The 27045-nt window shown below is 38.2% G+C and overlaps 1 protein-coding gene across 2 annotated transcripts; it reads left to right on the forward strand.

The window, feature by feature from the left end:
- Positions 1 to 800: 800 nt before the first annotated feature.
- atosb (atos homolog b) lies at positions 801 to 25004 on the forward strand. Of its 2 annotated transcripts, none has more exons than XM_079814039.1 (11): positions 801 to 1140; positions 8224 to 8381; positions 14071 to 14249; positions 14800 to 14981; positions 17778 to 19069; positions 21329 to 21387; positions 21480 to 21579; positions 22660 to 22818; positions 22998 to 23066; positions 23204 to 23391; positions 23851 to 25004. In XM_079814039.1, the coding sequence occupies exons 5-11, from the start codon at positions 17993 to 17995 to the stop codon at positions 24002 to 24004; spliced, it is 1806 nt and encodes a 601-aa protein (XP_079670165.1). In that variant the 5' UTR covers positions 801 to 1140; positions 8224 to 8381; positions 14071 to 14249; positions 14800 to 14981; positions 17778 to 17992; the 3' UTR covers positions 24005 to 25004. The 2 variants fall into 2 exon arrangements, with proteins under 2 accessions (XP_079670165.1, XP_079670166.1); XM_079814040.1 differs by lacking the exon at positions 801 to 1140 and adding an exon at positions 7718 to 7813.
- The last annotated feature ends 2041 nt before the right edge of the window (positions 25005 to 27045 follow it).

Raw genomic sequence — 27045 nt, forward strand, 5'->3', positions numbered from 1 at the left:
CGTAAACCCAAACACTCTGGTAGACCTGATTTACAGGAAAGCTTTACATGAGCAACACCATCAGCGGCATGTGTAGATGCAAATTCCTACAGAATCTAGTAAAAGTGCAATTCGTGATTAAACGTTTAGTTTTTACAATAGTTTAAATTGAACCCAATGTAGTTAAGTGTAGCTTAATTGTTTTTTTATTTATCCAAACTCTTTCTCCAGTTCTGATGGATTTAGGTTGCTTATAATTTAAGTCAACTTTCGACACTAAAAAAGAACTGAAAATATGATTTTGTGAGGTTATTTAGGAAGAAGTATTGTTAGTTTGATTATTATTATCATTACAAATCATTCAATATGACAAAAACGTTTCCTCTTTACGCCTAATTTGAACACTGGAGGTATTTGTAATTATTTGAAGTGTATACGTAACGGCATATTTTGACTTTAAAATATTCTACAAAATATGAATTTATACATTTAAAAAATGTATCGATAGTTCATCGTTACATAAACACATGCATTTGCCCTGTCGTTATCTATACGTTTCTCCACCAAAGCGGAGTAAAAGGAACGACTAGCACGTGTACGGGGCGTGGCTTGATAAGACGTTGCCTGAGACGGAACCAATAAGAATCTATTTCGTCGAAATATATATCTGTTATTCAAATATATTCAAATATCGCATTAGTACGCAATTGTTATTGGTTCGAGGACGAGAAAGCGACCAATCGCTTAAATGACAGCCCTTCAGCTGTTCGAACGTCCCTCCTCTTAGTTATTTTTTAGCAAATCCCGGAAGTATTGCTTTTAAAGGGACAGAATAATTTCATGGGCGAGGGCTTTGGACCAAGAGCCAAGCAGAAAATAGCAGAGGCCCGTTGGCATAGGACGTGGAAAGGAGAACAACGGCCATCAAACAGCTTTGTCGACATTTGGAAACCAGGATCTTGTATCCTCATCGGTCAGATATATCTCCGTTACGCTGTGGGATTTCAACGCAGACAGTTTGACGTCGATTACACTGAAGATCTTGAGATCCTGCCTGCTGTCAAAAATAGCATCAAACTCTTTCTCCAGATACGATGGGAATGTTAGTTTGCTGACTCTGCTGCAGTCCTTGTCATTGTCATCGTTATATGTTTGCTGTGGGTGAGTTCTCTTTGTGCTGCCATCCTCCTTTAGATCACTCTCAATTCACCATGTATATATTTAGATCAGTCTCATTTCACCATATGCGAAGGATCTGAGATTATAATGACGAAGGATGAATTCTTAATGTGTAAGTTACCTCAGTAGTCTCACTAATCAATCATGTATACACCTTATTAATCTACACTCTTTATGTAAATCTAAGGTGAAATGGATATTAAGATTCCCTGGGTATTTTCCACCTATTGTATTTGAAATGATCTCACGTGTGTGTGATAACGGCTGATTGATCACAGTCTGCACACACAATGCATACAGGGGCTGCTGTATGTTCATGCGCAGGGGGGCGTTTCTGCTTTGTCTGATTCATGCCATTTCATCAACTGAAGGCAACTTTCATCAGTCCAAAAGGCACAAGCCTCACCTTCTTTATCCTTTAGTTTTTATTTTCTTTTGTCCTTTTTTGATGCATTACATTCTTTGTGCTTGAAGTGTGCATGATTCTGTTCCTGTAATGTTACACCCCTAGCCATGGGCCCATGTGAATCATGCCTTAGTGGCACAGTTTATTTGGAAAAAGGGTTGCCTCTATGCTTCACAATCGACTGCTGTTGACTAAACACTGCGAGGATATCACGTTGTCCTTGTAGCCTAATTATTAGATTAATTAGAGAAAGACAGGATTCGGCGTCAGAGTTTTGGCTGTGGGTGGGTGTGCGCACACAGGTTGCAGAATATGTAAGAGGCAGGAATCCATCCTGCTCATTACTGATGCCAGACAGGACGTCAATTGAAAGGCACAATGGAAAGCTGCAGAGTGATTTCTATTGTCCCCAAAAAAAAGAAGAACAGCGGATCAGCAGTGACCCCGAGTGGGCTCTTTCTCTCTGTAAAGGGCTCACATGTCCCAAAAGAGCTGCAGGTAGAATGTGCCCTTTATCACCAGCTTGAAGTTTGAATATTAAGAGCTTCAGAACAGCTCCTTAATGCCCTTGCTGTGTGACCTCTTTCTGTGTGCCCGTCAGCAGAAGTATGTATTACATCATTGGGTTAGTGAGGGGAATGCATGGTAGGAATAGCTGCAGCAAATCGGAAGATAAGCTTGTCAAGCAGGTGTAGGAAGCAAATGCGTGTTTGAGATGGTTATTCAGTGTGAGGTAGCTTAGCATGCGTCTTTAAGGCCTGAAGCGACACCTTTCCGGCAACCGATACGTGTAAATGTTGAATGAGGGGTTTCAATTCAACGTATCCCCTAAATGCAATGAATTCTCTTTCTCTCATCTTGATGTGAGTGAGGGTGGTGCCGCACGGTCCATTAGCACTGGTCTTTTTCAGGATTCAGGGCTCTTTTTGTTTTTACATACCATCCTTTCTACTGGGCTTGGGCCTTTTGAATTGGATTCTTGTTCCAGTTGAAGGTGTTCTAAATTAAATGGCTAAAGGCAAGCATTCATGTTTACACAACAATGATGTATTAAAAACTAAAACGTTTTTCCTTTGCGTTTTTCACGTACAGACGACAATGTTGTCCCCGTTCACATGGATCTGCAAAAAAATAAACGCTGTTATGCTTCCAGGCCAGTAGTTGCCGATGCCACTTTGTAAAGAAACACTATATGCACCTATAGACTGAACCCGTAATAAGCATGAGTAAATTTGCATTTTTGTAGTTTACACAGAGACAATAACAGTATAGTTTTCAAAAACATACACGTTGAATCCCCTTTTCAATAGTTTGCGTTTTCAGGCCCTCAAAATACTGTTGTCATGTAAATTAATGTTCAAAATGTCTGTTTTTTTGTTGTTGTTGAAATCAGTGTTGTGTTAAAGGGGTACTTCAGCGCTGGGAAGATGAACGTGTATTTAAACGGTGTCATTTATGTAGTAGAAATGTGAAATTATTTTTGAATTTGGTGCCTTCTATAGGCTGAGAAAAGACAGAAAATGTATTTTTGTCTCATGTGGATGAAAGACAACAACTCCCAGAATGCACTTGCTTCGCTGCCCTTCGAGGCCACGCCCAAAGCCATGGCTATTGGTTACATCTCTTGCCCACCGCGGCACCGCCCCCACCCCACCGTTGTTTTGATATTCATAGTAATAAAATCATTCCGTTCAGTTAGAGAACAGACACTACAATTAAAAACTGAACGTGTCATTTCAATAAAGTGTAAGAGAGCCGAACGAAAGTCACGTCTCAAACGCAGCAGGAGTCAGATTTCATTCATCACGAGAAGAGCTGAGGTAAGCGCGGCAGTCATTCACGAAGCGTGTCCAGTCTGGCGAGTTATCAGATCCTGCCTATGGAAGCTTAACTTTCATAGAAATTCATTGAAAAGTTGAAACACTCACTTTTCTCTGCACCGCTCCGTTATGAATGCCCGAGCCGAGCCCATTTACATTCTGTGAGTGAGATCTCTCCCCTGTGGGCGGGTTGATAACATGCGGAACAGCTCCTTTTACTGGCTGTAGTCTATAGCCTCTGGCCAAAAAATCCTCTCTTTTTTTTCAGAAATAAAATGCATAATTCTCTCGTTTTAGGGGGACATGAGGGGGGAAAGTACGATAATTCGAAAATATACTACCGGGTTTCTTAGCTTAATGGTAAATCGCTGAAGTAACCCTTTAACAGCCCTTAAGTATCGAAGTTCTGTGACTGATTTACAATTTAGCCTGGTTCAGGATAAAAGGAGGGAAATTATCCCCTATATTAACACTGAAAAAGAGACCTAGGCCATATTTAGGGAACTGTTTTAAAAGTGGGCCCTTTTAACTTGAGGCAGTAATAAACCACCTAGCAACCTATAGAAAACTAAAACTGTTAAAAATTGTTAATTGAAAGAAAGCTAAAATAAAATATAATATTAGATAATGGCAACTAACTGAAATAATTTTAAGTTGAAGTTCAAATTAAAACAGAATAAAAGCTTAACTAAAGCTTGGTCTCTCTCTCTATTATATATAATATTAATTATTACAAAAGATAATAATGAAAATGAGAGCACATCAAATTACTAAATCTTAAACTAAAATGAAAACTGAAAATATCAAATAAATGCTAATTAAAAATACTATAGTAGTATATAAATAATACTAATAACAGAATAGCAATACGCTTTAACCCATTGGAACAACTTAGCAACCGCATAGCAACCCTCTCAGAACACCCTAGCATCGTGACAGTGCGTTTTGAATCGGTTACAGTTTGGATAATCTTAGTCAGTACTTCTTCCAATGTATGTGTGTTTCTACATCTCTGTATGCACATTTGATTTCTTTAGAGAAACATTATGTACCTTAACTTCTTAAAATATCCCTAGATTAGAGATGCCACGGGTAGTTAATCATGATAGCCAAACCCACTCTACTGGTGACTTGGATAAGGGTTTCGATAATAGAAATGTTTCCCAGATCAGTATCACAGGGTTAAGTGTGAGCATGTGCACAGGTCTGATACAAGCAAGGCAGCTTCAAAACAAGGCCCTAACCTGCTAAGCTGTTTATCATTTATTTAAACATGACTAGCCTCTTAATTTTAAGAATTGGCAGTAGTGTGATAGTTGCCTCAGGCTGTAGCTATATATGTAGCTATTTAAAGAAGTCAAGGTACATAATGCTTCTCTAAAGATGAGAGCAAATCAAATGTGTATATAGCTATACATGCATGCATGCAAGCAAGCTGAAGTTCTGCTGTATTGCCACACAACAGGCTATTTTTAGCAATGCCTAAGATGCATGTCCTGTAATTTGTATAGTACTTTGCTTTTGCTAGGCTAATGTCTTGGTCATATCCCAGCTCTCTTTTTCTCTGCAGTTATCTTTCATTTCACCTTTGCCCTCAAATCCACCTTCTGCCATCTATTCCCTTTCTCTAATTACGCCCTTACTCTGTTTCAGAGAAGTAAATTTGTCACCCACAACCCCCACCTTGGAGAGCGTATTACCAAGGGCATGTTAGTTACCGTCCTCGTTCATCAGTGTCAGCTGCTAATCTCTACAGTGGGACTAGCCGTACTATCTAGCGTCAGCTATGTTTTTGTTATTGTAGCGACATACACAGACTTCCACAGCTGATTCCTCATTAAAGGCCTGATTGTGTTTGCGCCTCTTGTTAGGTAGTATCATTTTATTGATTAATTTATAGTGTGCATACTCTGGCATATGGTTTGTTATAAAGATGTGTATCTGACACACACACATCATTCAAAGATTGCGCGAGTGCAAGATTGCTGTACCCTTGCTCTCGATAGCTGTAAAGACACTTTCTTCTGGAACATTCTGCTCTTTTCTAGAGCACATTCTAGAGTCTCTTTCTCTTACTCTTTGCAACATTAAAAGTGAATAAAGTATAAAAGTAAGCGTACTGAAGGTGTGACTAGCAGAAATCACATCATGTGTATTTACATTATCAGTGCAGAGAGCACAGGATTGCACCTTTTGTGTTTTCTCACTTGGCTCATTGAAGTGGAAAACAGGAAGTTGAGCAGCTGACTATAATAGCGTCAGTCTGGTGGGACTTCAGTTCTGGTTTAAAGTGCTTTTATTTGCCTTGCATGTAGACTTTTTGTTTAAAACTTTACAACCAAGGCAAATAACAGCACTTTAAACCAGAAGTCCCACCAGACTGATGCTATTATAGTCAGCTGCTCAACTTCCTACTGTAACAACACTCATAGCTACTGTTGTCATTCAAACAGTTAGATTAGATTTTTAAAAATTAAAAACATTACAAAATATATGATAAAAACATAATTAAAAAAAAGCTCAAGAAGCACTTATTATCAGCGCTGAAAGCAGTTTAGCTGCTTAATATTTTTGTGGAAAGATACCTTTTTTCAGAGTTCTTTAATGACTAGAAAGTTTTAAAAAACACAATTTATTTGAAATGGAAATCTTTTGTAAACATTATAAATGTATTTTATTGTCGCTTTTGATCCATTAAAAAAGGCAAGCACCAGTTTTTCCATAGAAAAAGTATAAGATTAAGAAATCCAAGTTTTTTCCATCAAATTTGAAAGCTTGAGTTTGTTTGACTGAAAGGAGACATGGACACACTTGCAAACATGGAAGAAGGGATAAAATATTAAAGCACTTTTGAAGTGTTTGTTTTGTCAGCATCATACACCAAATCTATGCTGAAGCACCACTGAGTGTATACACATCTTTGTGTATATTTTGTGCACTTTTGTATTTGTGTGTACTGTTTTGCTTAACTCTGTATATCTGAATTCTCAGAGGCCAGCTGAGGGCTGGCTCATGTCTCAAGCCACGCCCCCAAGCTTTCCTTATGTGGGTACGGAACATGAGCTCTTAAAGGAGAAGTGTGTCTCTGCAAGGCATGTTTTCAATTTATCACAACCAGTGCAAGACATTAGAACTCCGCCGTGTGACTAGCGTAACACCGCTATAAACATTTTTCCCCTTTTACACCCACACACGCAAGGCAACCCTCAACACTCACCCACACCACCACCTCTACCTCACTCGCTGCATCTAAAGAGATGAAATTAATCTGTGTTTGCATGTGCTAATGCTTTCGTTTAAGTGCATGCGGAATTACCTCTCCCTATTTGGAAGATGCGCATGCATTTGAAAGAGGTCTGTGTGGCATGTTGCCTGCAGACACATTTACACAAACGTACACACCCATCCCTTCACGCCCATCAGAATCTCTGTTTCTGTGCAAGGGCAGATAACACACTTTCATGCATAGACGTATCCGCTCAGCTGTGCACTTCCCCTTTTTGCTCTGCATTTTTTTTTAATTGTCCTTTCCCTTTTTTAAATGTATTTGAGTGAAGAATATGAGCATACTTGTATGCATTTGTGTTGAACTGTGCTTATATTTGTGTTCACTAATAAGTCTCTTATGCTCATAAAAGCTGCATTTATTTGAGGAAAAATACAGTAAAAACATACATTTTGTTATATTTTAATCTATTTTAAAAAAGTAATTTATTCATGTGATGGCAAAGCTGAATTTTCAGAAATCATTATGATTATATGAATAATATGATGATTTGGTGCTCAAGAAACACTTCTTATTATTATCAATGCTTAATATCTTTGTGGAAACCATCATACTTTTTTCAGGATTCTTTGATGAATAGAACGTTCAAAAGGACAGCATTATTTGAAATAGAAATCTTCTGCAACTTATAGATGTCTTTTTTTTGGCAATTTAATGTGTCCCTGCTGAATAAAAGTAAAGTCTTTCTGAGGCAAAACTTTTAAAGTTATCACTGAAAATAATGTGAACCTCTTCACTGGCATATTTGCCTCCAAAGTAACGCGTTCGGGTTGCTCTGGAATGCCTCTATTAGACAAGCACACACACACATATATACACAAGCTGGCACTAATGCACACAATAACTCACTGAAGCTCTATCAGGGAATACATTGCCTCTGCAAAACAAGCAGAACAGGTGGGCGGGACTTTTGAGGTTTCCCTTTACCTTTTTCACCTATCAGGACAGTCACTATGGCATCTGATCCCTCTCCATCTGACCAATCAAACGACAGCACAGCCGGCCCCACTCTTACATGAGTTGTGTGCTGACTGAGCAAGCGAGCACGCCTTCAGTAACCAGCTGAGAGGAAGTAGGCTGAAAGGCAAAGCAGAGGAGAGAGAGAGAGAGAGAGAGAGAGAGAGAGAGAGAGAGAAACAAGTGGTGAGAAATTTTGCAAGAAAGCGAGCGCACTAGAAGGGAGGGGGGACTAAAGGCGGTATACCAAAGCTGCTTTTATTGTGTTGAAGTTATTTGAGGGGGAAAAGATGTGTGTGTGAGATGGTGGTGGGGGGAGTTAGAAGTGAAAAGTGGTGGTGGTGGGGGGGGTTTACAGAGTTTATATGCATGTGCTAAAGGGAGCCTGAGAGAGGTTTTGTGTGTGAGTTATTGAAAGAGGGAGAGAGAGAGAGGGGGAGTTCGGGAGGGTGGAAAGAGATTCACAGTTGGGCATACCAGAATAGCAGTGCAGAGAGAGCATAAACAGCGAGATGTGCCTTTACAGACTGCTTGAACAAGAGACCTTGATTGGACTAAAGTATTGTATGTTTCTCTCTCATTCTCACTCCTCTCAGGGGAGGAACAGAAAGAAAGGCCTGCACTCCCTCATCATTCCATGCAAGTAACCTTTCAACTCCTCACAGTCTTGAAGCAAGAACAACCACAACTTTAGAGCACCGACAGAGAGGACGGAGAGACAGACGAGGAGGAAAGGGCAGGAGTTCCTAGAGAGGTGAGTCAGGAGGTTAACTTGAATTTCGTAGTGTGTTTGTGGGTGGTTGACATAAAAATGTCAAGCAGTGATAGCAGTTTGACATGGCATACTTCATCTAAAACTACTAGTACTCATTGAGAGGCTACTTTTAAAAAGTTAATTTGTCACACCAAAGGATTTTTAAACGAACTGCAAACTATAGCTACAAGCTGTAAAAACAGTGGAAACCCAGCTAAAGCACCCTAATTATATTTAGACATACATTGACATTTTTTTAGAAGTGACATCAGTGTCCTGCTGTGTGACATGTTATACTTTTATCGAAAACTATTTTAAACAATTATTTTCAATAAATGTATTATTTGTAGCTTATATATTCAGTTTGTGTGCCTTTTTTTAAATTGAGAGGCTACATTTAGAATATATTTGTACTTTTAAAAATTAATTGTCACACCAAAGGACTGTTCAAATGAACTGCAAATGAGCTAAAAAATATGTTAAAGCACATAAATTGTATGCTTCCCTTCATTTAGATTTTAACCTAAAAATGTGATAGTTTATTTATGGGTCATTGATATTTTTTTGTAGTGGTATCAATGCCATGCAGTGTGACATTGTTATAAAATCGCATTTGTATTATTTTCAACTCTGAAATTACGTTTTATGGCCTTTTATGAATTGATGGACTATATGGAATATAGGCGCAAATGGTGGATAACTTCAAGGAAATGGTGACTAGTTTAGTTATGCTTCTAAAATTTTATGTGGATTTTAACCTTAAATGTTTATTTAGCTGTATATGTCATTTGTCAACTACCCATTTATGAACATGGGTGGTTGGAAGTCAAAAAAGGAAGTAGTTTCGTAGAGAGCTTTGGGGGAAAAAAAAGCTGTCTCATGCTTTTTCTCTCTGTCTTGTCATATCTGTCAATGCACAAATGAATCAATGACATCATGACCCGTGCCGTGTCTAGAGATAATATTTCAGCCATTGGGTTTGCAAACTGACAGGCTTTTAGTTGCGGAGAGAAAAGCTTAGTCAGAGGTGTGCTTGTGAGTCTTTGTTCCTGCTGTAGTTTATAATGACATTTAGTGACTTCCTCAGTCATAAGAGCCAGGTGTTTTGCAGAAACCTCAAGGCTGCACATATCGTCACTGTAGCTTAAGGGTAGAGGTCTACACTCACGCCCATGAGATGTTCTTTCTCTGTGACTCACTCTCTCACATGCATGGTGAAAATGAATTCATTGTTTTTATTGTTTGAGGAACAACACCTGTTGGGTATATGCGTGCCTTAATTCAGTGAGGGAACTCTTTCAGCTGTATTTTAGCGTGACTGAATCAAGAATTGTTTGTTTGAGAATACTTCCACGTTGCCATAAAAGCCAAAAAAGGTAGTGGATTAATACTCTCTTGGCAGGGGGAAGCTAGATGAGTTTTTGGCATCTAGATAATCCAAAAATATGGAGCAAGTCTAGCTATATTAGGATCATACCTATGATAAACAAGCTCCACAGTGGCTCTATAGGGACTTATGTAATAACAAAGCTTGAGTAATAATGAAGTAGTATTCCCAGAATGTTGTTTGGACTCAGAGGAAACAACGTTTGAAACTGAAGCTCCAATGTAATTTTTGATATTTTGAGTCTTTTATCCATCTTGTTGCCGTGTTCCTGAAACTGAGAGACTGGACTGTAAAGGAAGGAAATATTTTTGCTTCATTCAATAATAGCCATCAGCTACCACTTCATAATCATCATAAACAGATGCGCAGCTATGCATTCAAGAATTCCAATAGCTAAAGAAGAACACAGATGTCTTCCATTGCATTGTGATTTGGCTATATAAAATAAAGTTGTTCTTAATATCCCCTTAGTTTTCTTCTAATCATCTTAAGGGGATTTTAAGGGGCTCAGTTTCTCACTAAGGACATTAAGACACTGTTTTCTGTAAAGCTGCATTGAAACTAGCTTTATGATGAAAGGTTTTATACAAATAAAACTGATTTGACTGACTAATTCTTGACCAACTTCTTTTTCCTAAATTATACCAAGTAACCAGTAAAAACACCATAAAGCTGACAGCTGCCCAAGCTAGTCTCGGTTGTTTGGCTTCCCTATCTATTTTCTTCTGCTCCGTATTGAATTCTCTGGGGGTGGGGATGAACATTCTTGCTTTTTTCTTTAACAGGCAGTGTGGATGAACTTAACTCTCAGTGTGCCATTGATTTGTTCATATAACCTGGACAACAATTGATTCAATGTATTACAGTATCTAGATTTGTAGATTGCGTGAGACAACCATATCAAGAGCTGATAATGAAATCATGCAGTCTGACATATATGACTTATAATGACTGGTAAAATTAGTATGTGTCCAAAAAAACTACAACTACTAGAGCATTTTATTGCATAGCTGAAGAGTTCATTACGTATATGATAGTGTGTAGTCATATCACTGGCATCATTTGCTTAGAATAAACACACTTCAAATCTCTCATCCTACCCTCTGAGCAACATGTTGGTGTTTCACACCAGTGTGCTAGCTGGTGTGTGTCTTGTCAGCTGTATTTGACCTGGGGTTCAGGGTTCTATTCATGCTGAGCCGAAAGATTCACAGCAACGCTCTGAGGGTCTTACATCATGTGTAACAGACTACCACTTGGCCAACTATAAAAAAATAAATAAAAAAAAAACAGACTTTTGTATAACCCAAATTTCTCACATCTATACTATATCTTTCAAACTATGCTTTTTAATGTATTTGATAGAAGTCTTCAGTATCACATGATCGTTCAGAAACCATTCTAATATGCTGATTTGGTGCTCAAGAAGCATAATATATGTTGAAAAGGTTATGCTGCTTCATATTTTTGTGCAAACTGTAAAAGTATTCATTTCTTACTAACAAATCTTGCTGAACCCAAACTTTTAGTGTACTTTGTCTGTTTTGTTTTCAGTTAGCTACATTGGTTTCGTGCTGTTGGGTTACAGATGTTGTTTTTAGGTGTCCTCTACGTACGGCTGGACCTTTTGAATGTTATTTTAGATCTTATGTCACTGTGAAGTCTGCCCCATTAGCTGTTTAACATAGCGATGCCTAAAATACCCTCAATCCCATGCCTTTTGTGTACATTAAAGTTAAAGCGTTATGTTGTGTGACGTCACACAAAAACAGTAATGTGGCACAACACACTCTCTCCTTCAGTATCCATTTCTGTCTCTATCTCTTTGCCTCTCTCTTATTAAATTGGCCGCATAGGCCATTATTTTGAGGCCTATATTTTGCCAGTGAACTCAAAGACGCTCAGGAACATACTGCCACCAAACTAAGATACGCTGTAAGAAAAAACAAATCCATAGAAAAACAAAAAAAAGTACTGGTCATTTTTCTGCCAGGACATTATCTGTTAACCCTAAAACCCAACACAATGCAATGTTTAATTCAAAACATGGGTAAAATACCTGTGAAAAATCAATACAGAAAATTTCTTCATATTAACACCGTACATTGTGCCCTATTTTTACAAACTTTCTTTCGAGTGTAAGCTCCTCCCTTGAGAGGCCACTGAATACTTCATTCAAGCAGTGTAATGCAAATGCTTCTCTTAGAAAGGCCAAGTCCTCAACATTCTATCTTTTCATATTTTGTGCATTTATAGCCATTAGACTCACATACTTGAGCTTCTTTAGATGCTGCTCAGTGCATTGCAAGATTTGTGACGCACACTACTGTTCAAAAGTAAGTCAGTAAGAATTGAATTGAAGTATTGAAGAAAGACATTTTTAATTCTACAAAAGATTTCGGTTTTAAAATAAATTTTGTTCTTTTGAATTTTCTGTTAATCGAGGAATCCTGTATGTCTACTACATACATATCAATCAGCAAACTATTTTCAACATTAGATTGGCGTAACAAAAATGTTTATTGAGCTCCAAATAAGCATATTAGAATAATTTAAGACCGGAGGAACAGCTGCTAAAAAAATTCAGCTATCACAGGAATAATATACAATGTACTACACAATAGACATAAACAGAAAACTGTTATTTAAAATTGTAATAATATTTCCAATATTACTGTTTTTCTTTTACTGTATCAAATAAATGAATGCCTTAGTGAGCATATGAGGCCTTTTTCAAAAGCATTTAGAAATCGTACCAAAAATCTTATCCCCAAACTTTTGATTCTATGGTGCATTCAATATGTGAATCAGTACCCGAGGCTACATAAGAGTCAGGGTGGCATATTCATGGCTGGTCCACCCAATCAAATGAGACAAAATATTTTTTTGTGTGGGAAATTAGAAGAAAAAAGTTACACATAGGCTACATGACTATAATAATCACTCAAATACAGTACATGATATGCAACAAATATATAGCCTAAATTCAAGTTTCAGAAATAATTATTTTAGTGTGAAAAACGTGACTTTGATATACATAGCCTACCTGTGATGGCCAATCAATAGGCTAGTAGTACTGTTTTAACCAATAGCAGATTGTTGGGGGGAGGAGAAGATGAGTTTGCATTTGCTAGTGAAGTAAAGTAATATTCAACACTCAAGAGGTTGAATGTCGAAACAGATATCTTTGATTAAAAATTCCAAAAACAAAACAAGAATAGAGCCTGAAACCACACTCAATGTCGTCGAGCTCTCTTGTATTCATAACTTCATGAGCATTCGTGATTTTTAGTGCCTTCAACTGACAAGCAGATTATGATTTTCATAATGCAGAGGATTTGTCATTCTCTCCCCCCTTGTGTTGTACTATGCGTCCTTAAGACAGCTAGTTTGAAAACGGCTTAACCATACAGATAAATGATCACAAGACAGACAGTGGTGAAATAATTGCATAGTTTCAACCTTAAAGGAATAGTTAATCCAAAAATGTAAAATCGGAAACATTCTTCAAAATAGATACTGTATATATTTTTTGTGTTCCACAGATGGAAGTCATACAGACCAGTCATACACTTCGGAACAACATGAGTGGGATTTAAATGACAGAATTTAAATTTTTAGGTGAACTATCCCTTTAATGCACAGCACTATCTCAAATCAGGTTTTTTTAAATTGAAGATATTGAAAAAGGAAGGAGAAAATGAATCCTTCAGACTATATTATCAGCATTAAGCTAAGCTTTAGTAGATAATGCTCACTTATATCATGTTTTTCCAAAAGCCATTACTTGGGGCTAGTGTGTTAGTGATTGTATGTTCCTGTTTTCGTCTTTTTAATGAGCTGAACTGCTCGTTCTCTGATCCGAGACTGTACAAAGGTTCTGTTGTGCGTCTCTGTGTTTTGTCTGCCAGTCTTGATCCCAAACAAGCCTGAGCTCTAGAGACAGAGAGCCAGTCAGAGCAATGTAGAACACAGTCTGTTCAAGCATGTGTCCTGATCAAATGGCATAAAATGAGTGTAGTGAGTCATACGATTGCTCTTTGTGTCTGTTCCCTGTTAGTGTGATTTGTTTGATTGATTTATTGACCAGTCTTTTGTAATTAAAAGCTAGTAGATGACTGATCAGTTTGAGCTTTGATATCTTACCTCATCAGTGCATATGTTGTTACAGCAATTTACCAGAAAACTTGACTTTTAAATCCTGTTTACGACTACTTCGGATCATGTGCAGGTTGAACTGTGGCATGGTTACTGATTTGATTAAGTCGATTTGTTGTTGATTTAACCATTGTGCTCTGACAGGTTGTGTCTCTGGAATGCCTGGCTCAGGATGCAGCCGCTGAGCAGTCCACTCCTTTCAGGAGCCAAGGGGAGGCGTGATTGGCCACTGGCCTTATCTGGGTGGAGCTGTAGGAGGGATATTACTTATTCATTGGCACGTTCTGCAAGCCCCCTCCCACCTCACTGACGCTCTGCCCTTGGTAAGTAAACTATACACATATACTATAACCAATTGGAATCCAATCATATTTAGCAAGTTTTTTTTTTTTACAAATCTGTTTCAAGCTACATTCAAATGTGGTTTGAAATCTTATTCAAATCCTATTTCTGGAAATCAATTTCATTCCGAATGCTCTGATCAAATTGCACATAGCTTTTTTGCCTATGTTTACGAGAAGTTCTAACGCCACATAAAACCACAACGTCAGACGTTGTTGTTGGAAACATGCTGAAAGTCGTTGTAGATCTGAACAGTCGTGATGCACAGTGTGGACCGATTCCTATCAGATACACAAATAATCAGACTTGGATTGACAGTGTGAATATCGCCTAAGATTACTGGTAACCAAGTAATTGTTTAGCATGCTTGATCTGTTGTCAAAGTTTAGTAGACCTAATGTTAGATGTTTCTTGAGTGTTTTAACATTGTATGTTCAGTGGAGCACAGGAATTTATGTCCAAAAAGGGTTTTAATGTCTCTATATAAACTTGATTGTCTCTCTGACATTTTCTCTAATTCTATTTTGTCAGGCCCCTGTTAGCTGCCTGTGTGTCTGGGAATGCTGTTTTTGCATCAGAGGGGCAGTGTTGGGGATGGCCGAATTCAGGGGCTAAGGACAGAGTCAAGATTCAAGGGTCAACGCAACTCAGAAGCTGCAGGGGTGGATGTGGAAGGGCCTAAAGCCAAGCTGCAGGCACCGACAGGCACATAGGTTAGGAAAATGATCATGGACACACTTATTTGTATAAATGTATTTTATGTTTCCTGCACTCATTTATAGCAGTGACACTCACTGCAGAATCGGCAAAATAAGTTGCGAATGCGAGTTTGCATATTGATTGAGAAAAAAAAACTTATTTTTGTTGCATTGACTTTGCGGACTACTAGCAAAAACAAACAGAAATCGTGTCCATTGCAGTCTGATTCACAAATGATGCATATTAGCCAGTTCTTTGTTTTAGTGAATCAGAAGCGCACAATAAAACCAGTGTAGTCTGATTCCCAAAGTTGACTCATATGAGCCAGTTCTTTTTAGTTAATCAAAACCATACAGTGCAAATAGTATGGTCTGATTCCTGATTGAATTAATTGGTTCTTTTAATGAATAATTCAAAAACACAAGTTTCCATTTTGAATCAGTCAACTGAATCAATCGGGCCGGTTACCGAATCAACATCTGCCCTGCATACTAACATAAAAGTTATTTATTCTATTCTTTATCATCAGAGATGTCCATATCAGGAAAAAATATATACATTTTGTGTCATTAGCTGCCGAATGACTGTTTAAATGACAATACTACATTTTTCAACTAAACATCGAAATAAATCTAATTAATAAACTAAATTAACCATTTAAACTAAATTACTGATCGAATTATTGATCTAAAGCCCACACTGTCACTGTATGATAACTTAAATTTACTGATGACATTAGTGTTTTTTCCTGAATGGCTATACAGCTGAATAAAATTATGCTGCATTATTTTCCTGTTTAACACTGTAAAGCTGCTTTGAAACAATCTACATTGTTAAAAGCGCTATATAAATAAAGTTGACTTGACTTGACTTGACAATAGCTCATGCACCCAAATAATCATTAGTAATCTGATTGATGGCTGTGTTGTTCAATCCAACAACATTTTCTAATCTGATGGAATTATTATCTAATGGAAAGGTGTGGTGTAGACCTGAAATAAATCAATAGGTAAAAACTTAGCATGTAAACACTTGAATGTGACTAAAATTATATGAATATGATTCAAAAATGAGCTGGTGAGCTCATGAACCTATGAGCTGGTTATTTTTAGTGTTGTGTGTGTGTGTGTGTATAAATATATATACAGTGAGGAAAATAAGTATTTGAACACCCTGCTATTTTGCAAGTTCTCCCACTTAGAAATGATGGAAAAGATGGTCTGAAATTGTCATCGTAGGTGCATGTCCACTGTGAGAGACATAATCTAAAAAAAAAAATCCAGAAATCACAATGTATGATTTTTTAACTATTTATTTGTATGATACAGCTGCAAATTAGTATTTGAACACCTGTCTATCAGCTAGAAGTCTGACCCTCAAAGACCTGTTAGTCTGCCTTTAAAATGTCCACCTCCACTCCATTTATTATCCTAAATTAGATGCACCTGTTTGAGGTCGTTAGCTGCATAAAGACACCTGTCCACCCCATACAATCAGTAAGAATCCAACTACTAACATGGCCAAGACCAAAGAGCTGTCCAAAGACACTAGAGACAAAATTGTACACCTCCACAAGGCTGAAAAGGGCTACGGGGAAATTGCCAAGCAGCCTGGTGAAAAAAGGTCCACTGTTGGAGCAATCATTAGAAAATGGAAGAAGCTAAACATGACTGTCAATTTCCCTCGGACTGGGGCTCCATGCAAGATCTCACCTTGTGGGGTCTCAATGATCCTAAGAAAGGTGAGAAATCAGCCCAGAACTACAGGGGAGGAGCTGGTCAATGACCTGAAAAGAGCTGGGACCACCGTTTCCAAGGTTACTGTTGGTAATACACTAAGACGTCATGGTTTGAAATCATTTATGGCACGGAAGGTTCCCCTGCTTAAACCAGCACATGTCCAGGCCCGTCGTAAGTTTGCCAATGACCATTTGGATGATCCAGAGGAGTCATGGGAGAAAGTCATGTGGTCAGATGAGACCAAAATAGAACTTTTTGGTCATAATTCCACTAAACATGTTTGGAGGAAGAAGAATGATGAGTACCATCCCAAGAACACCATCCCTACTGTGAAGCATGGGGGTGGTAGCATCATGCTTTGGGGGTGTTTTTCTGCACATGGGACAGGGCGACTGCACTGTGTTAAGGAGAGGATGACCGGGGCCATGTATTGCGAGATTTTGGGGAACAACCTCCTTCCCTCAGTTAGAGCATTGAAGATGGGTCGAGGCTGGGTCCTCCAACATGACAATGACCCGAAGCACACAGCCAGGATAACCAAGGAGTAGCTCTGTAAGAAGCATATCAAGGTTCTGGCGTGGCCTAGCCAGTCTCCAGACCTAAACCCAATAGAGAATCTTTGGAGGGAGCTCAAACTCCGTGTTTCTCAGCGACAGGCCAGAAACCTGACTGATCTAGAGAAGATCTGTGTGGAGGAGTGGGCCAAAATCCCTCCTGCAGTGTGTGCAAACCTGGTGAAAAACTACAGGAAACGTTTGACCTCTGTAATTGCAAACAAAGGCTACTGTACCAAATATTAACATTGATTTTCTCAGGTGTTCAAATACTTATTTGCAGCTGTATCGTACAAATAAATAGTTAAAAAATCATGCATTGTAATTTCTGGATTTTTTTTTTTTAGATTATGTCTCTCACAGTGGACATGCACCTACGATGACAATTTCAGACCCCTCCATGATTTCTAAGTGGGAGAACTTGCAAAATAGCAGGGTGTTCAAATACTTATTTTCCTCACTGTATATGTTTCATATCAATTTGCTTATGCTTGTATACCTGTTTGTTGTACTTCAGAAGCTGTGTGCACTGTGGAAATCAGCTTGTGCTAACTCCATAACTGACCCCTGGAAACTACAGCCTTCCATCCACCTAGACGGGAAAATTACTTTCACTTTCACAGCCTTGTTGCACTTGTTCGGACATTCTAGAACTCTCTAGAGCTTGTGTCTTTATTATTTAACACTGCACAACTTCCCTTGAAACAATCACCCAGCACAAGCAAAGTCACTATGCGTCACATCCACGTGGAACTGGCTCGTAAAGAGCCGGCCGTAGAGCTTCCAGCCCAGGATGGCGATCTGCCTCTGCCTAGCACTCAGAGTGAGAGCCCTGAACCTGGAGTACGTCGAGTAGTTCCCAGACCTTTTGGAGAAGAAGAGATCAGACTGCAGAAGGTCTACCAGCTGTCCATCCTCTCACAAAGAGGTGGTTTTGGGGAAAATCAAGAGACTCTGCGACCTATCAGAGTAGGCATGAAACGTAGTCTGGAGGGGACACAGGTCCCTGTCGCCCACAAGCGTCTTTTCCAACAGGATGATGAGGATGATGATGAGTCCGATGGGGAGGTGCTGTGTGGGTCTGGGGTGGAACCACTTTTTTACAACTCGTTCCTTGAGCACAGAGACTCAGAAATCCCTAGGTCACCTCCCCTTTCCCCTTCGCATCCTCCAATTCCTGGTCGCCGCCCAGCCCAGCACAACCACGACAGGCCTGTTCCGGACTCCTTTTCCCCGCTTTCCCCAAAATCTCCTCCAATGGTGGACCCCCAAGGCCCTCACTCCACCTGGGGCCACTGCGAGGGGAGTCCTCCTACCCTTACTCCCAGGACGGAGGCCTCCACAGCAGGAAACATCCTGGCTGGCTCCAGCGAAGAGCCTCAGAACGAAGGCCATAACTCTGTGGACGTCAAGAGCACGTTGTGTGCCACAGATAGCAGTTGGGCACCTGTCCCGTTTTCAACACCTGCTGAAGCTGTCGAGTGGGGTACAACTTTCGAATCTTCTCCTCCACCATCAGAGACAAAGACCTTCTCTTCCTCTAACGGAGTGAGCTCTCTTGAGAAAACACCAGTGGAAGCAAATAGCCAGATATCAGGATCCTCCAATTCCTTCCCAGTGAAGAAAAGACTTCTCTCCTCCAGTGATACAGGAGAGTCCTGCTCAGAGGATGAGGGTCCATCTACATCAAAACGCAGTCGGCTGGCACTGTTGGCACCAGGGCTCGGATTAGCATCCTGTCGCAGCACTGATGCCAAGGGTGCACCCTTCTGGAATCATCTACTACCCTCAGCAAGAGAGCACACCAAGGTGAGATGCAAATAACTAGAAATTAAACTGAAGGCCCTTCCACATGATTACAATGCAACTAGTTATACGAACTTAAATTTTAACCACCAGCTTAGATGACTTGAGCCTGGTGAACCAATTATATAAAGACTCTTACATCTTTAAAATGAACAAATCCGGTACCAGTAACAGCGAGCATAGACATGAATTTGTTGTGCCATTAGACAAATCCTTTTCTGCTTCTCATATACACAAAATTATTCACTTCAAATATACACTATCATTCAAAAGTTTGGGATTTGTTTTTAAAGAAATGTAATACTTTTTTTCCAGCAAGGATGCAGTCAATTTATCAAAAGTGACAGTAACAACATAGTTACAAAAAAAATATTAAGCACCACAACTGGTATTCCTGAACACCAATTAATATTAGTATCAGTATATTAGAATGATTTCTGACCATTCCTGCGACACTGAAGACTGGAGTAATGGCTGCTGAAAATTCAGCTTTGCCATGTTATAATGTAATAAAATGGAAAACAGGTTAAATATTAAAGATGTTTCACTGTTTTCAACTGTATTTTTATCAAATAAATGCATCCTTGGTTAGCATAAGAGGCTTTTTTTTTAAAAAAGCATTTCAAATGTTTACCTACCCCAAACTTTTGAATGGTATGGTGTATGTATGTGATATGCAATTCATAATCAGGCAACAATTTACTGTTGCATATACAGTATATATATAATATATGCACGTCATGGCAGATGATTATTGGTGGCAAAGCACTCGGTTTACTATGTCTCTGTTTCCACACACATCCAGTTCATTCAACACACTGAGGTCTCTCCTCCATTGGCAGAAAAGTCTCTAGTCTCCCATTTGGGATCCTGCCACATAATGCATTTTTGAGCTAACCTTGAAGACTCCCCCTGGGGGAGGGGCTCTGGTAATGCAACTCTCAAAGTTTTGACCACTCCAACTGGATGTGTAGCCAATGATTAAAGCACATTACTATCATTCATAAAGCACGATGGAAAACAAAATGCATATCATGGCATTCAGCATCATTAGAAATTCTCAATGAATTGGAAAAAAATGGTAAAATCAGTCTTTTGTGACCAATGTTTGCAATGCTTTTCATGTAGAAGATAAAAGCGGCACATTGTGAAATGCATTGAATGTGAATCAAGAGGAAAAAAAACATGCCAGATGTTTCCACATTATGAATGATTACAATATAGGAGAGGAAATGGAAAGGTGCTGATTAGCTTAAGGAGAAACCATTCCTAGGTAATGCGTAAGTGTGAAGGGGGCGGAAATAATCTACTACCTATTACTGACAGAGTCATGATGAAAGGTGAATAGTCAGATGGATAAAAGATATATTTGGAGTGAGATTTTAGATCGTGTGCTTAATTTTCCATTGCAGTACAATAAGCATTGGGACTCCAGAACAAAGCCCATTGACAGAGGCATTGTTCAAGAGGTGAGACCTGCCTCACCTGACCTAACACATACACACATACAGGTTCTGGTCAAATTCAGTTCCAGAATGAGTGAATTTGGGGTGAGAGAGGTTACACGGACTACAGAGGCTCATATACTGTCACTTTCATCATGGCGGTGTTGGTACTTGAAGGCTGAGCTCAGGACTGAAGAGAGGCCAAGAAGGGAAGAATAAAAGAGAAAGTGAAGGACAGAGAAATGATAATAGAAACAAGCCAACGAAGAGACGATCACAAAGAGAAAGGAACAAACAGTATAGAGAAACAAAGAGATAGACTGAAATAAAGGATCAGACTGTCTGAAAATGTACAAGTTTTATACACAGTCTATAGTTAAGTGTAGCTGATATTTAATAATATTTAATCAGAATGATATTATGGACTACTGTGATATGTGTGACATTGCAGCCACATCTTCATCTGTAAGTACTTGCAGTCTTTTTTTATTTATATTAAATTTAACATTGAAGTTTGAAAATCTCCCATTGAGATTAGATGGTTCAGCATTCAAAGTGTAATGTGATTTCTGATGTCATAATGGCCATTCTTTTCCATTTTTGAATCATCTTTCCAATCACTCACTTTTCTTTTGCTGATTGTCATGAAGAGATTCAAATCTAGTTACGTTTATTAGTAGCCTGTTTTTATATGATCATAAAATGGACCTCAACAGTAGTGTGGCCTTATTTACTGACGTAAGTCTTTTTTATTTAACAGATTATTAAAGTAAAACTTTGTATTAGTTGTAACATCTTTTTCAAACTTCCTTTTCAGACTGCTACAAACTGTTCGCGATCGAGTAGAAGGCTCAAAGCAGGGAGTCGACTCAAATCGTAAGTCGTGTTTTTTATTTTGTCTCAAAACGAATTATATTTTATTACATTATATTAACATAAACATTTGTGTATGTTACTTTCTTTTATAGTCGACAGTTGCGCAGTGGACGCAGAACAGACACCAGTCGCTCCTGTAGTTCGGTCTCCTCTTTATCCTCCATTAGTAGACCTCTTCTTGGAAACTTTGAGGTACACAAGTCTAAGCTGTGTAGGAATAATATACTATATATTTATGACAAGGATTTCACCCAGTTGGAGGATATCAGACATGTTTGATATTTTGAGCTGATTTTAGAACATATATTGTTTTCTTTTGTCATGCGTCTCCTAGTAACAAGGTGCATGTTTCAGTGTGAGATTGTCGTGTTTGGAAAGACTGTCTGGGGGGTATTCCAGAAAGCAGGTTATGTTACATACCGGGTATGTTTAAGACTAAGTAAGCGGATAACCTCAACTTTCGGTTCCAAAAACGGAGGTAACTTTCAGGGTATGTAAGTAGCCATAGCAACTCACTCCCTGAACATAACCTGCTCTGGAGGAGGTGATGTTCCAGGGTTAGTTTGCTTAAGTGGTATTCAGATGTGTGTTATTTAATTAATGTATGTAATTACAGTTATATAATATACAATATTATATATTAATTCTAAAGCACTATTACAACAAGGTTATGTTTAAATGTTAATTCAATTCAAATATATTTATTATTTATTTTATTGTCATCTCACACATGGATCTGCATTCAATTAATTAGCATCAAACAAACAATATAATCCTTATTCTCCGTGAATAAAGATTACTTATTAAACGAAAAGGTCGAAAAAATTATTGCACAACCATCAAATAGGTGGCGATATGCATTAAGTAGGTTATGTAAATCGCCATTAAACAAAAGAAGGAAGTAGAATGGCGCGCTTTTTCTTGGTGAATCATCGATTTGTTGCTCTGTTGAGAATGTCTTGTGTGTTAACCAGGAACATACTCTGAGTTGTCTGAACTTACTCCGGGACTCGTTTTGGGAACCAGCATAGCTCGAGTAAGCAAGGTTTGGGTTAATCAACCGAGAGTTCATATATGGCGGTAGGTTAACCTTACTTTCTGGAATACCACCCTGGTAGCATGTGATCCTCAGTTGTTTATTGTAATGCCTGGTTTTTCCTCTGTATAAAGTGGGCAAGTATGGTGTTTTAAAATATTGAGATGGAGTTGTTTAGTGTATTCCAGCTATAAAAACAGTGACTGATTGGTTTTTGTGTGCGCATCTGTCTGAAGGAGTCAATTCTGAAGGGCCGTTTTACTCCATCTGGGCGGATCGAGGGCTTCACAGCTGAGATCGGGGCTAGCGGCTCCTATTGCCCACAGCATGCCACCTTACCTGTGCAAGTGACTTACTATGACACCTCAGAGCACAGTGCCCCTTCTCCCTTCCTGGTAAAAACTACCTTTTGTGTTTCATTGTTTCATCTTGTTACGGTAGAGGATTCTTTCTCAGCACTTGTAAAATGCCCATGTATTAGAATGTGCATGCGCCTAGCCTAGTGAATTCAGAGATTTGTTTTTCTTTATTCTAAATCTGCATATTAAATGTCATGTATATTTGCCATGTTTAGGGGGTGATCTTGCTAGAACCACTTGGAAAAAAAGGATACAGCGTACCCAAAGCAGGGACCATTCAAGTGGTGGGCTCTCTTTCTATTTCTTTCCATGTATTATTATGATTTTTTTTTAAATTGATATATATTTTTGTACTTTTTCTTTGTGTTGTTTTTTTTAATCCTTTGTTTGAGCTATCTTTCTTTTTTGTTGTTTTTTGCAGACCTTATTTAACCCCAATAAGACTGTGGTTAAAATGTTTTTGGTGACGTATAATTTTGAGGACATGCCCGTTAATCACATGACCTTCTTGCGCCATCGTATCTTCCTGGTGCCTGTGGATGAGGTGGAGGGGCAGGAGAGCTCCTTGTCTGACAGGAAGAAGATTCTCTGCTACTTGATACACCTCAGGTAAACGCTGACAGGATGTACACTATTGTTCAAAAGTTTGGGGGTGGTAAGATTTGTTTAAAAGTCTCTTGCTCACCAAGGATGCATTTACTTGATCAAAAATAAAGGCTGTGATATTGTGAAATATTATTACTATTTAAAATAACTTTTTTATTTTAATATATTTTGAAATGTAATTTATTCCTGTGATGTCAAAGCTGAATTTTCAGCAGCCAGTGTCACATGATACTTCAGAAATCATTCTAATATGATGATTTGGTGCTCAAGAAACATTTCTTATTATCTACTGTATGTTGAAAACAGTTGTGCATATGGGCTAGTTTGCAACTAACTATATTTAATATATTCTATTTAAAGAGAACCATAAAATAAATTCTCCTTTAAGTGGTACATTTAAAGATAGAAGAAATGAAGCATAATAAACCTGTTTTTCCTCTCCTCGGTGTTTGCACATCTCAGATTCCAGAGTTCCAAATCTGGGAAAATCTACTTGCACAATGATATCCGGCTGCTATTCTCCCGCAAGTCCATCGAGGTGGACACTGGGATTCCTTACGAGCTGAAATCTTTCACCGAGGTGCCAAGAAACCCCAAATACTCCCCCAGAGTGTGAGATCGTGATGCCCTGCTATAGTGGGGCGGAAGATCTGCATTAATAAAGATTGCAAGACAAGAGACCCCTGTACACTTGAACACAGACACACTTGCACTCATACATGCATACACAGACAGATGTATGTACATACACACAGATATCACACCCTCTCGAGGGCAAACTCTAGAACTGAGTGTGTAACATGCATGCCTTGTGACTAAATTGAGTTTTCCTCTAGTGCCGTTAAACAGTTAAGCTTTGCCCTTCACTCTGCCTGCACCTGCCCACTGTGGACCAGTCGTAAACATGCCCACCAACCCGATCTAAAATGTTGGTGACCATCAGTAGATACGGACTTCCTCAATTAAAGAGGACTGATTTGATGTACAAAGAGGTATTGAATGTGACCAACAGGTACATACAGAGGAAAATCAAATGGAAAAAGAGACTTCTAGGCCCAGAATGGAGTTTCAACAATGGAGAAGAAAGTTCTAGAAAGAAAGAGACCAGCGAAACAGAGGAGTGAAAGTACATCCATTCAGTATCTGCATTGGTTGTAAAGAGGAGAATAGACCTCAGTATTTTCGACATTTTCTTGTTTCAGAAGGGCAGTTTGGAGGACATTGCTGTTTCAACTTATTCTGAACAGTCCAACATCAGAGAAGAAAATAAACTGTAGTATTTATGTTCGCAAATGTCTTAAAAAAAAAAAAAGAGCAATATGCTGCACAACTAGAGTGATTTAATTTTTGTGGAGGTAGTAGGTGCCCTCTCTGCTAGGATGGAGGGAAACGATTGCCAAGTGAGAGAGGATGGAGAGAGGGAGGGAGGGAATGGGAGGGAATTTGGGGTATTTAAAATCAGAAAATGTTGTTTATGTATATTTTAAAATTGATTAAACTCTGTGACTTGCTGGTGAAACCAGTGTTTGACCGTAATTTGCCAAGAGATACTTGAGAAGGTTTGCTCCTGTATGTTTTGTGGATGATCAATAAAATACATTCACTTGCAACATATTAAAAAAGCAAGCTTGTGTAGATTAAGTGAAAATACCTCCAGTGTTTCATGCCAAGAAGATGAAAATTACCCCATGATTTACACACCCTCAAGACATCCTAGGTGTATTTGACATTCTTCTTTCAGAAGAATACAATCTGAGTTATATTAAAAAATGTCCTGGCTCATCCAAGCATTATCATGTCAGTAAATGATAGCCCAAAAAAGTGTATCATCCATTATAAAAGTAATCCACATGGCTCCGGGGGGTTAATAAAGGCCTTCTGAAGCGAATCGATGGGTTTTTATATGCAAAATATTCATATTTAACATAAAATATCTAGCTTCCGGCAGACCGCCTTCCATTACTTGAAAATGGTAGTATAGTTGGCAAGGATCCTATTATTGTGATACTGTTACAGTACTAATTTGTGGTTGAGATATTAAAAAATAGTTTATATTAGTAGAGAGATAACAGATTTAGACAGATTTATTTTTGTCATTCAATGGTAAGGCAGCAAAATCGCTGTTTTTTTTAATTAATGGAATACAAAATGATTAGCATATTCCTAACATGACTTCAAATATAATTTTTTCATGCTGAACATGCATTGAAAATAATAAAAAAAGTTATTTTGCAAAATTTGAATTACAAGAGGTCTGAGCACTGACTACATTTCCTTAAGCACAGGGAATGATATAAACATTCATTAAAACAGTATAAGAGGACTTAGGACTTGTTTCTCTTACTTATCTGATGTGTATATTCTGCTTTACCAAGCGTAGCTCAGTTAATGCAGAGGTTCTTCTTCAGCTCTCTTTTAATGTGAAGCACTCACTGTTCGGCTCTTCTCTGTGGATCCTGGCATTACTTTTGCTCACAACCTTGGGGGAAATAATCACAATGGTGTCAGACTTCATTTCTTGAGAATTTTGTCTTTCAGTATGTCACATAACTTTCCCAGAAGATGCAGAATGCATATGTTTAGTATTGCTTTATTGTGCACCACACATCAGCTAACTTAAGTAACACAAACCTGGAGTTAAAAGAGAGACCATGCAAGCACACAAAAAATGATTTGGGTCATTTTAAATTAATTAGTGGCAAGCAAAATACACTTCTATTGGGGCAAACTAGGTATGGGTTTCTTTATTTTCATGTAATTTCATTTCAAACAGTTACAGTGGTTTCAAATTATGATGATGTTTTTGTTACCTTATGAATTTGTTAAATATTTTTGAAGGGATTGTGCAAAATAAATAAATAGCCCAAATACATTTTTTTTTGATTGGTCATATACATGTACCCTTAAACATACATTTAAAGTTTAAAAATACAAACATAATAAAAATGTTATTACTTGACTACAATTAAAAAATGAAAAGACTAAAAACAATAGCTACAATACAATTAGCTTGACCCCTAAAAGAAATGAGCGTAATCTTTGTGAGTCCTTGTTAGTGAATGTTAAATTAATAGCTGTAACTGTACTTTTGAAAGCAATTAAATAATAGCGGTTTCCACTAAATATGGGTAAAGAATTTACACATAACAAAACTAACACAACTGGGAAAATGTACATTTTTAAACTCACATTTGCATAAAGTTACACAACGGGGTCATGCTTAATGACACCATTGCTACACTTTTGTAACATATTCATTTAGTTCATATTTGACCAGTGATTTGCTAATTCCTTCCTAACGTGTGTTATGTGTTTTAAAATATCAATGTAGGCTACATATGTTTTAAGCATTGATCTATATAAATTAAATATAAAATTTAATTTATATAGATCAGTGGTTTTAGGGCACATTTCTATAAATTAAACAAAAATGTAACAGTGGGCCTCATTTGTCAAAATTCATCCGTATTATTCTCATAATAGAGTCAGTTCAGTGATAGATAATTAATCCCAAATAGTTGTCACATAGCCTGATGAAACTGACAGAAATGTCAGAGCTCTGAGATGAACACACTGAAGTTTCAGTCTTCTAGCTTACAGGGTTTTTAACAAAGGTCAATTCCACTGCATTGCAGGGCTCTAAAAATGCATTTGAAT

The sequence above is a fragment of the Gobio gobio genome, assembly GCF_949357685.1.
Source record: "Gobio gobio genome assembly, chromosome: 4".
NCBI classification, from domain to species: Eukaryota; Metazoa; Chordata; class Actinopteri; order Cypriniformes; family Gobionidae; genus Gobio; species Gobio gobio.

Excerpts from the sequence above, each read along its gene's own strand:
- atosb (XM_079814039.1), top strand. The coding sequence starts at position 17,993 with ATGCGTCACATCCACGTGGAACTGGCTCGTAAAGAGCCGGCCGTAGAG. Across the intron at positions 21,388-21,479 it reads GCAGGGAGTCGACTCAAATC|TCGACAGTTGCGCAGTGGAC; the intron begins GTAAGTCGTGTT and ends TTTCTTTTATAG. Across the intron at positions 23,067-23,203 it reads AAGCAGGGACCATTCAAGTG|ACCTTATTTAACCCCAATAA; the intron begins GTGGGCTCTCTT and ends TGTTTTTTGCAG.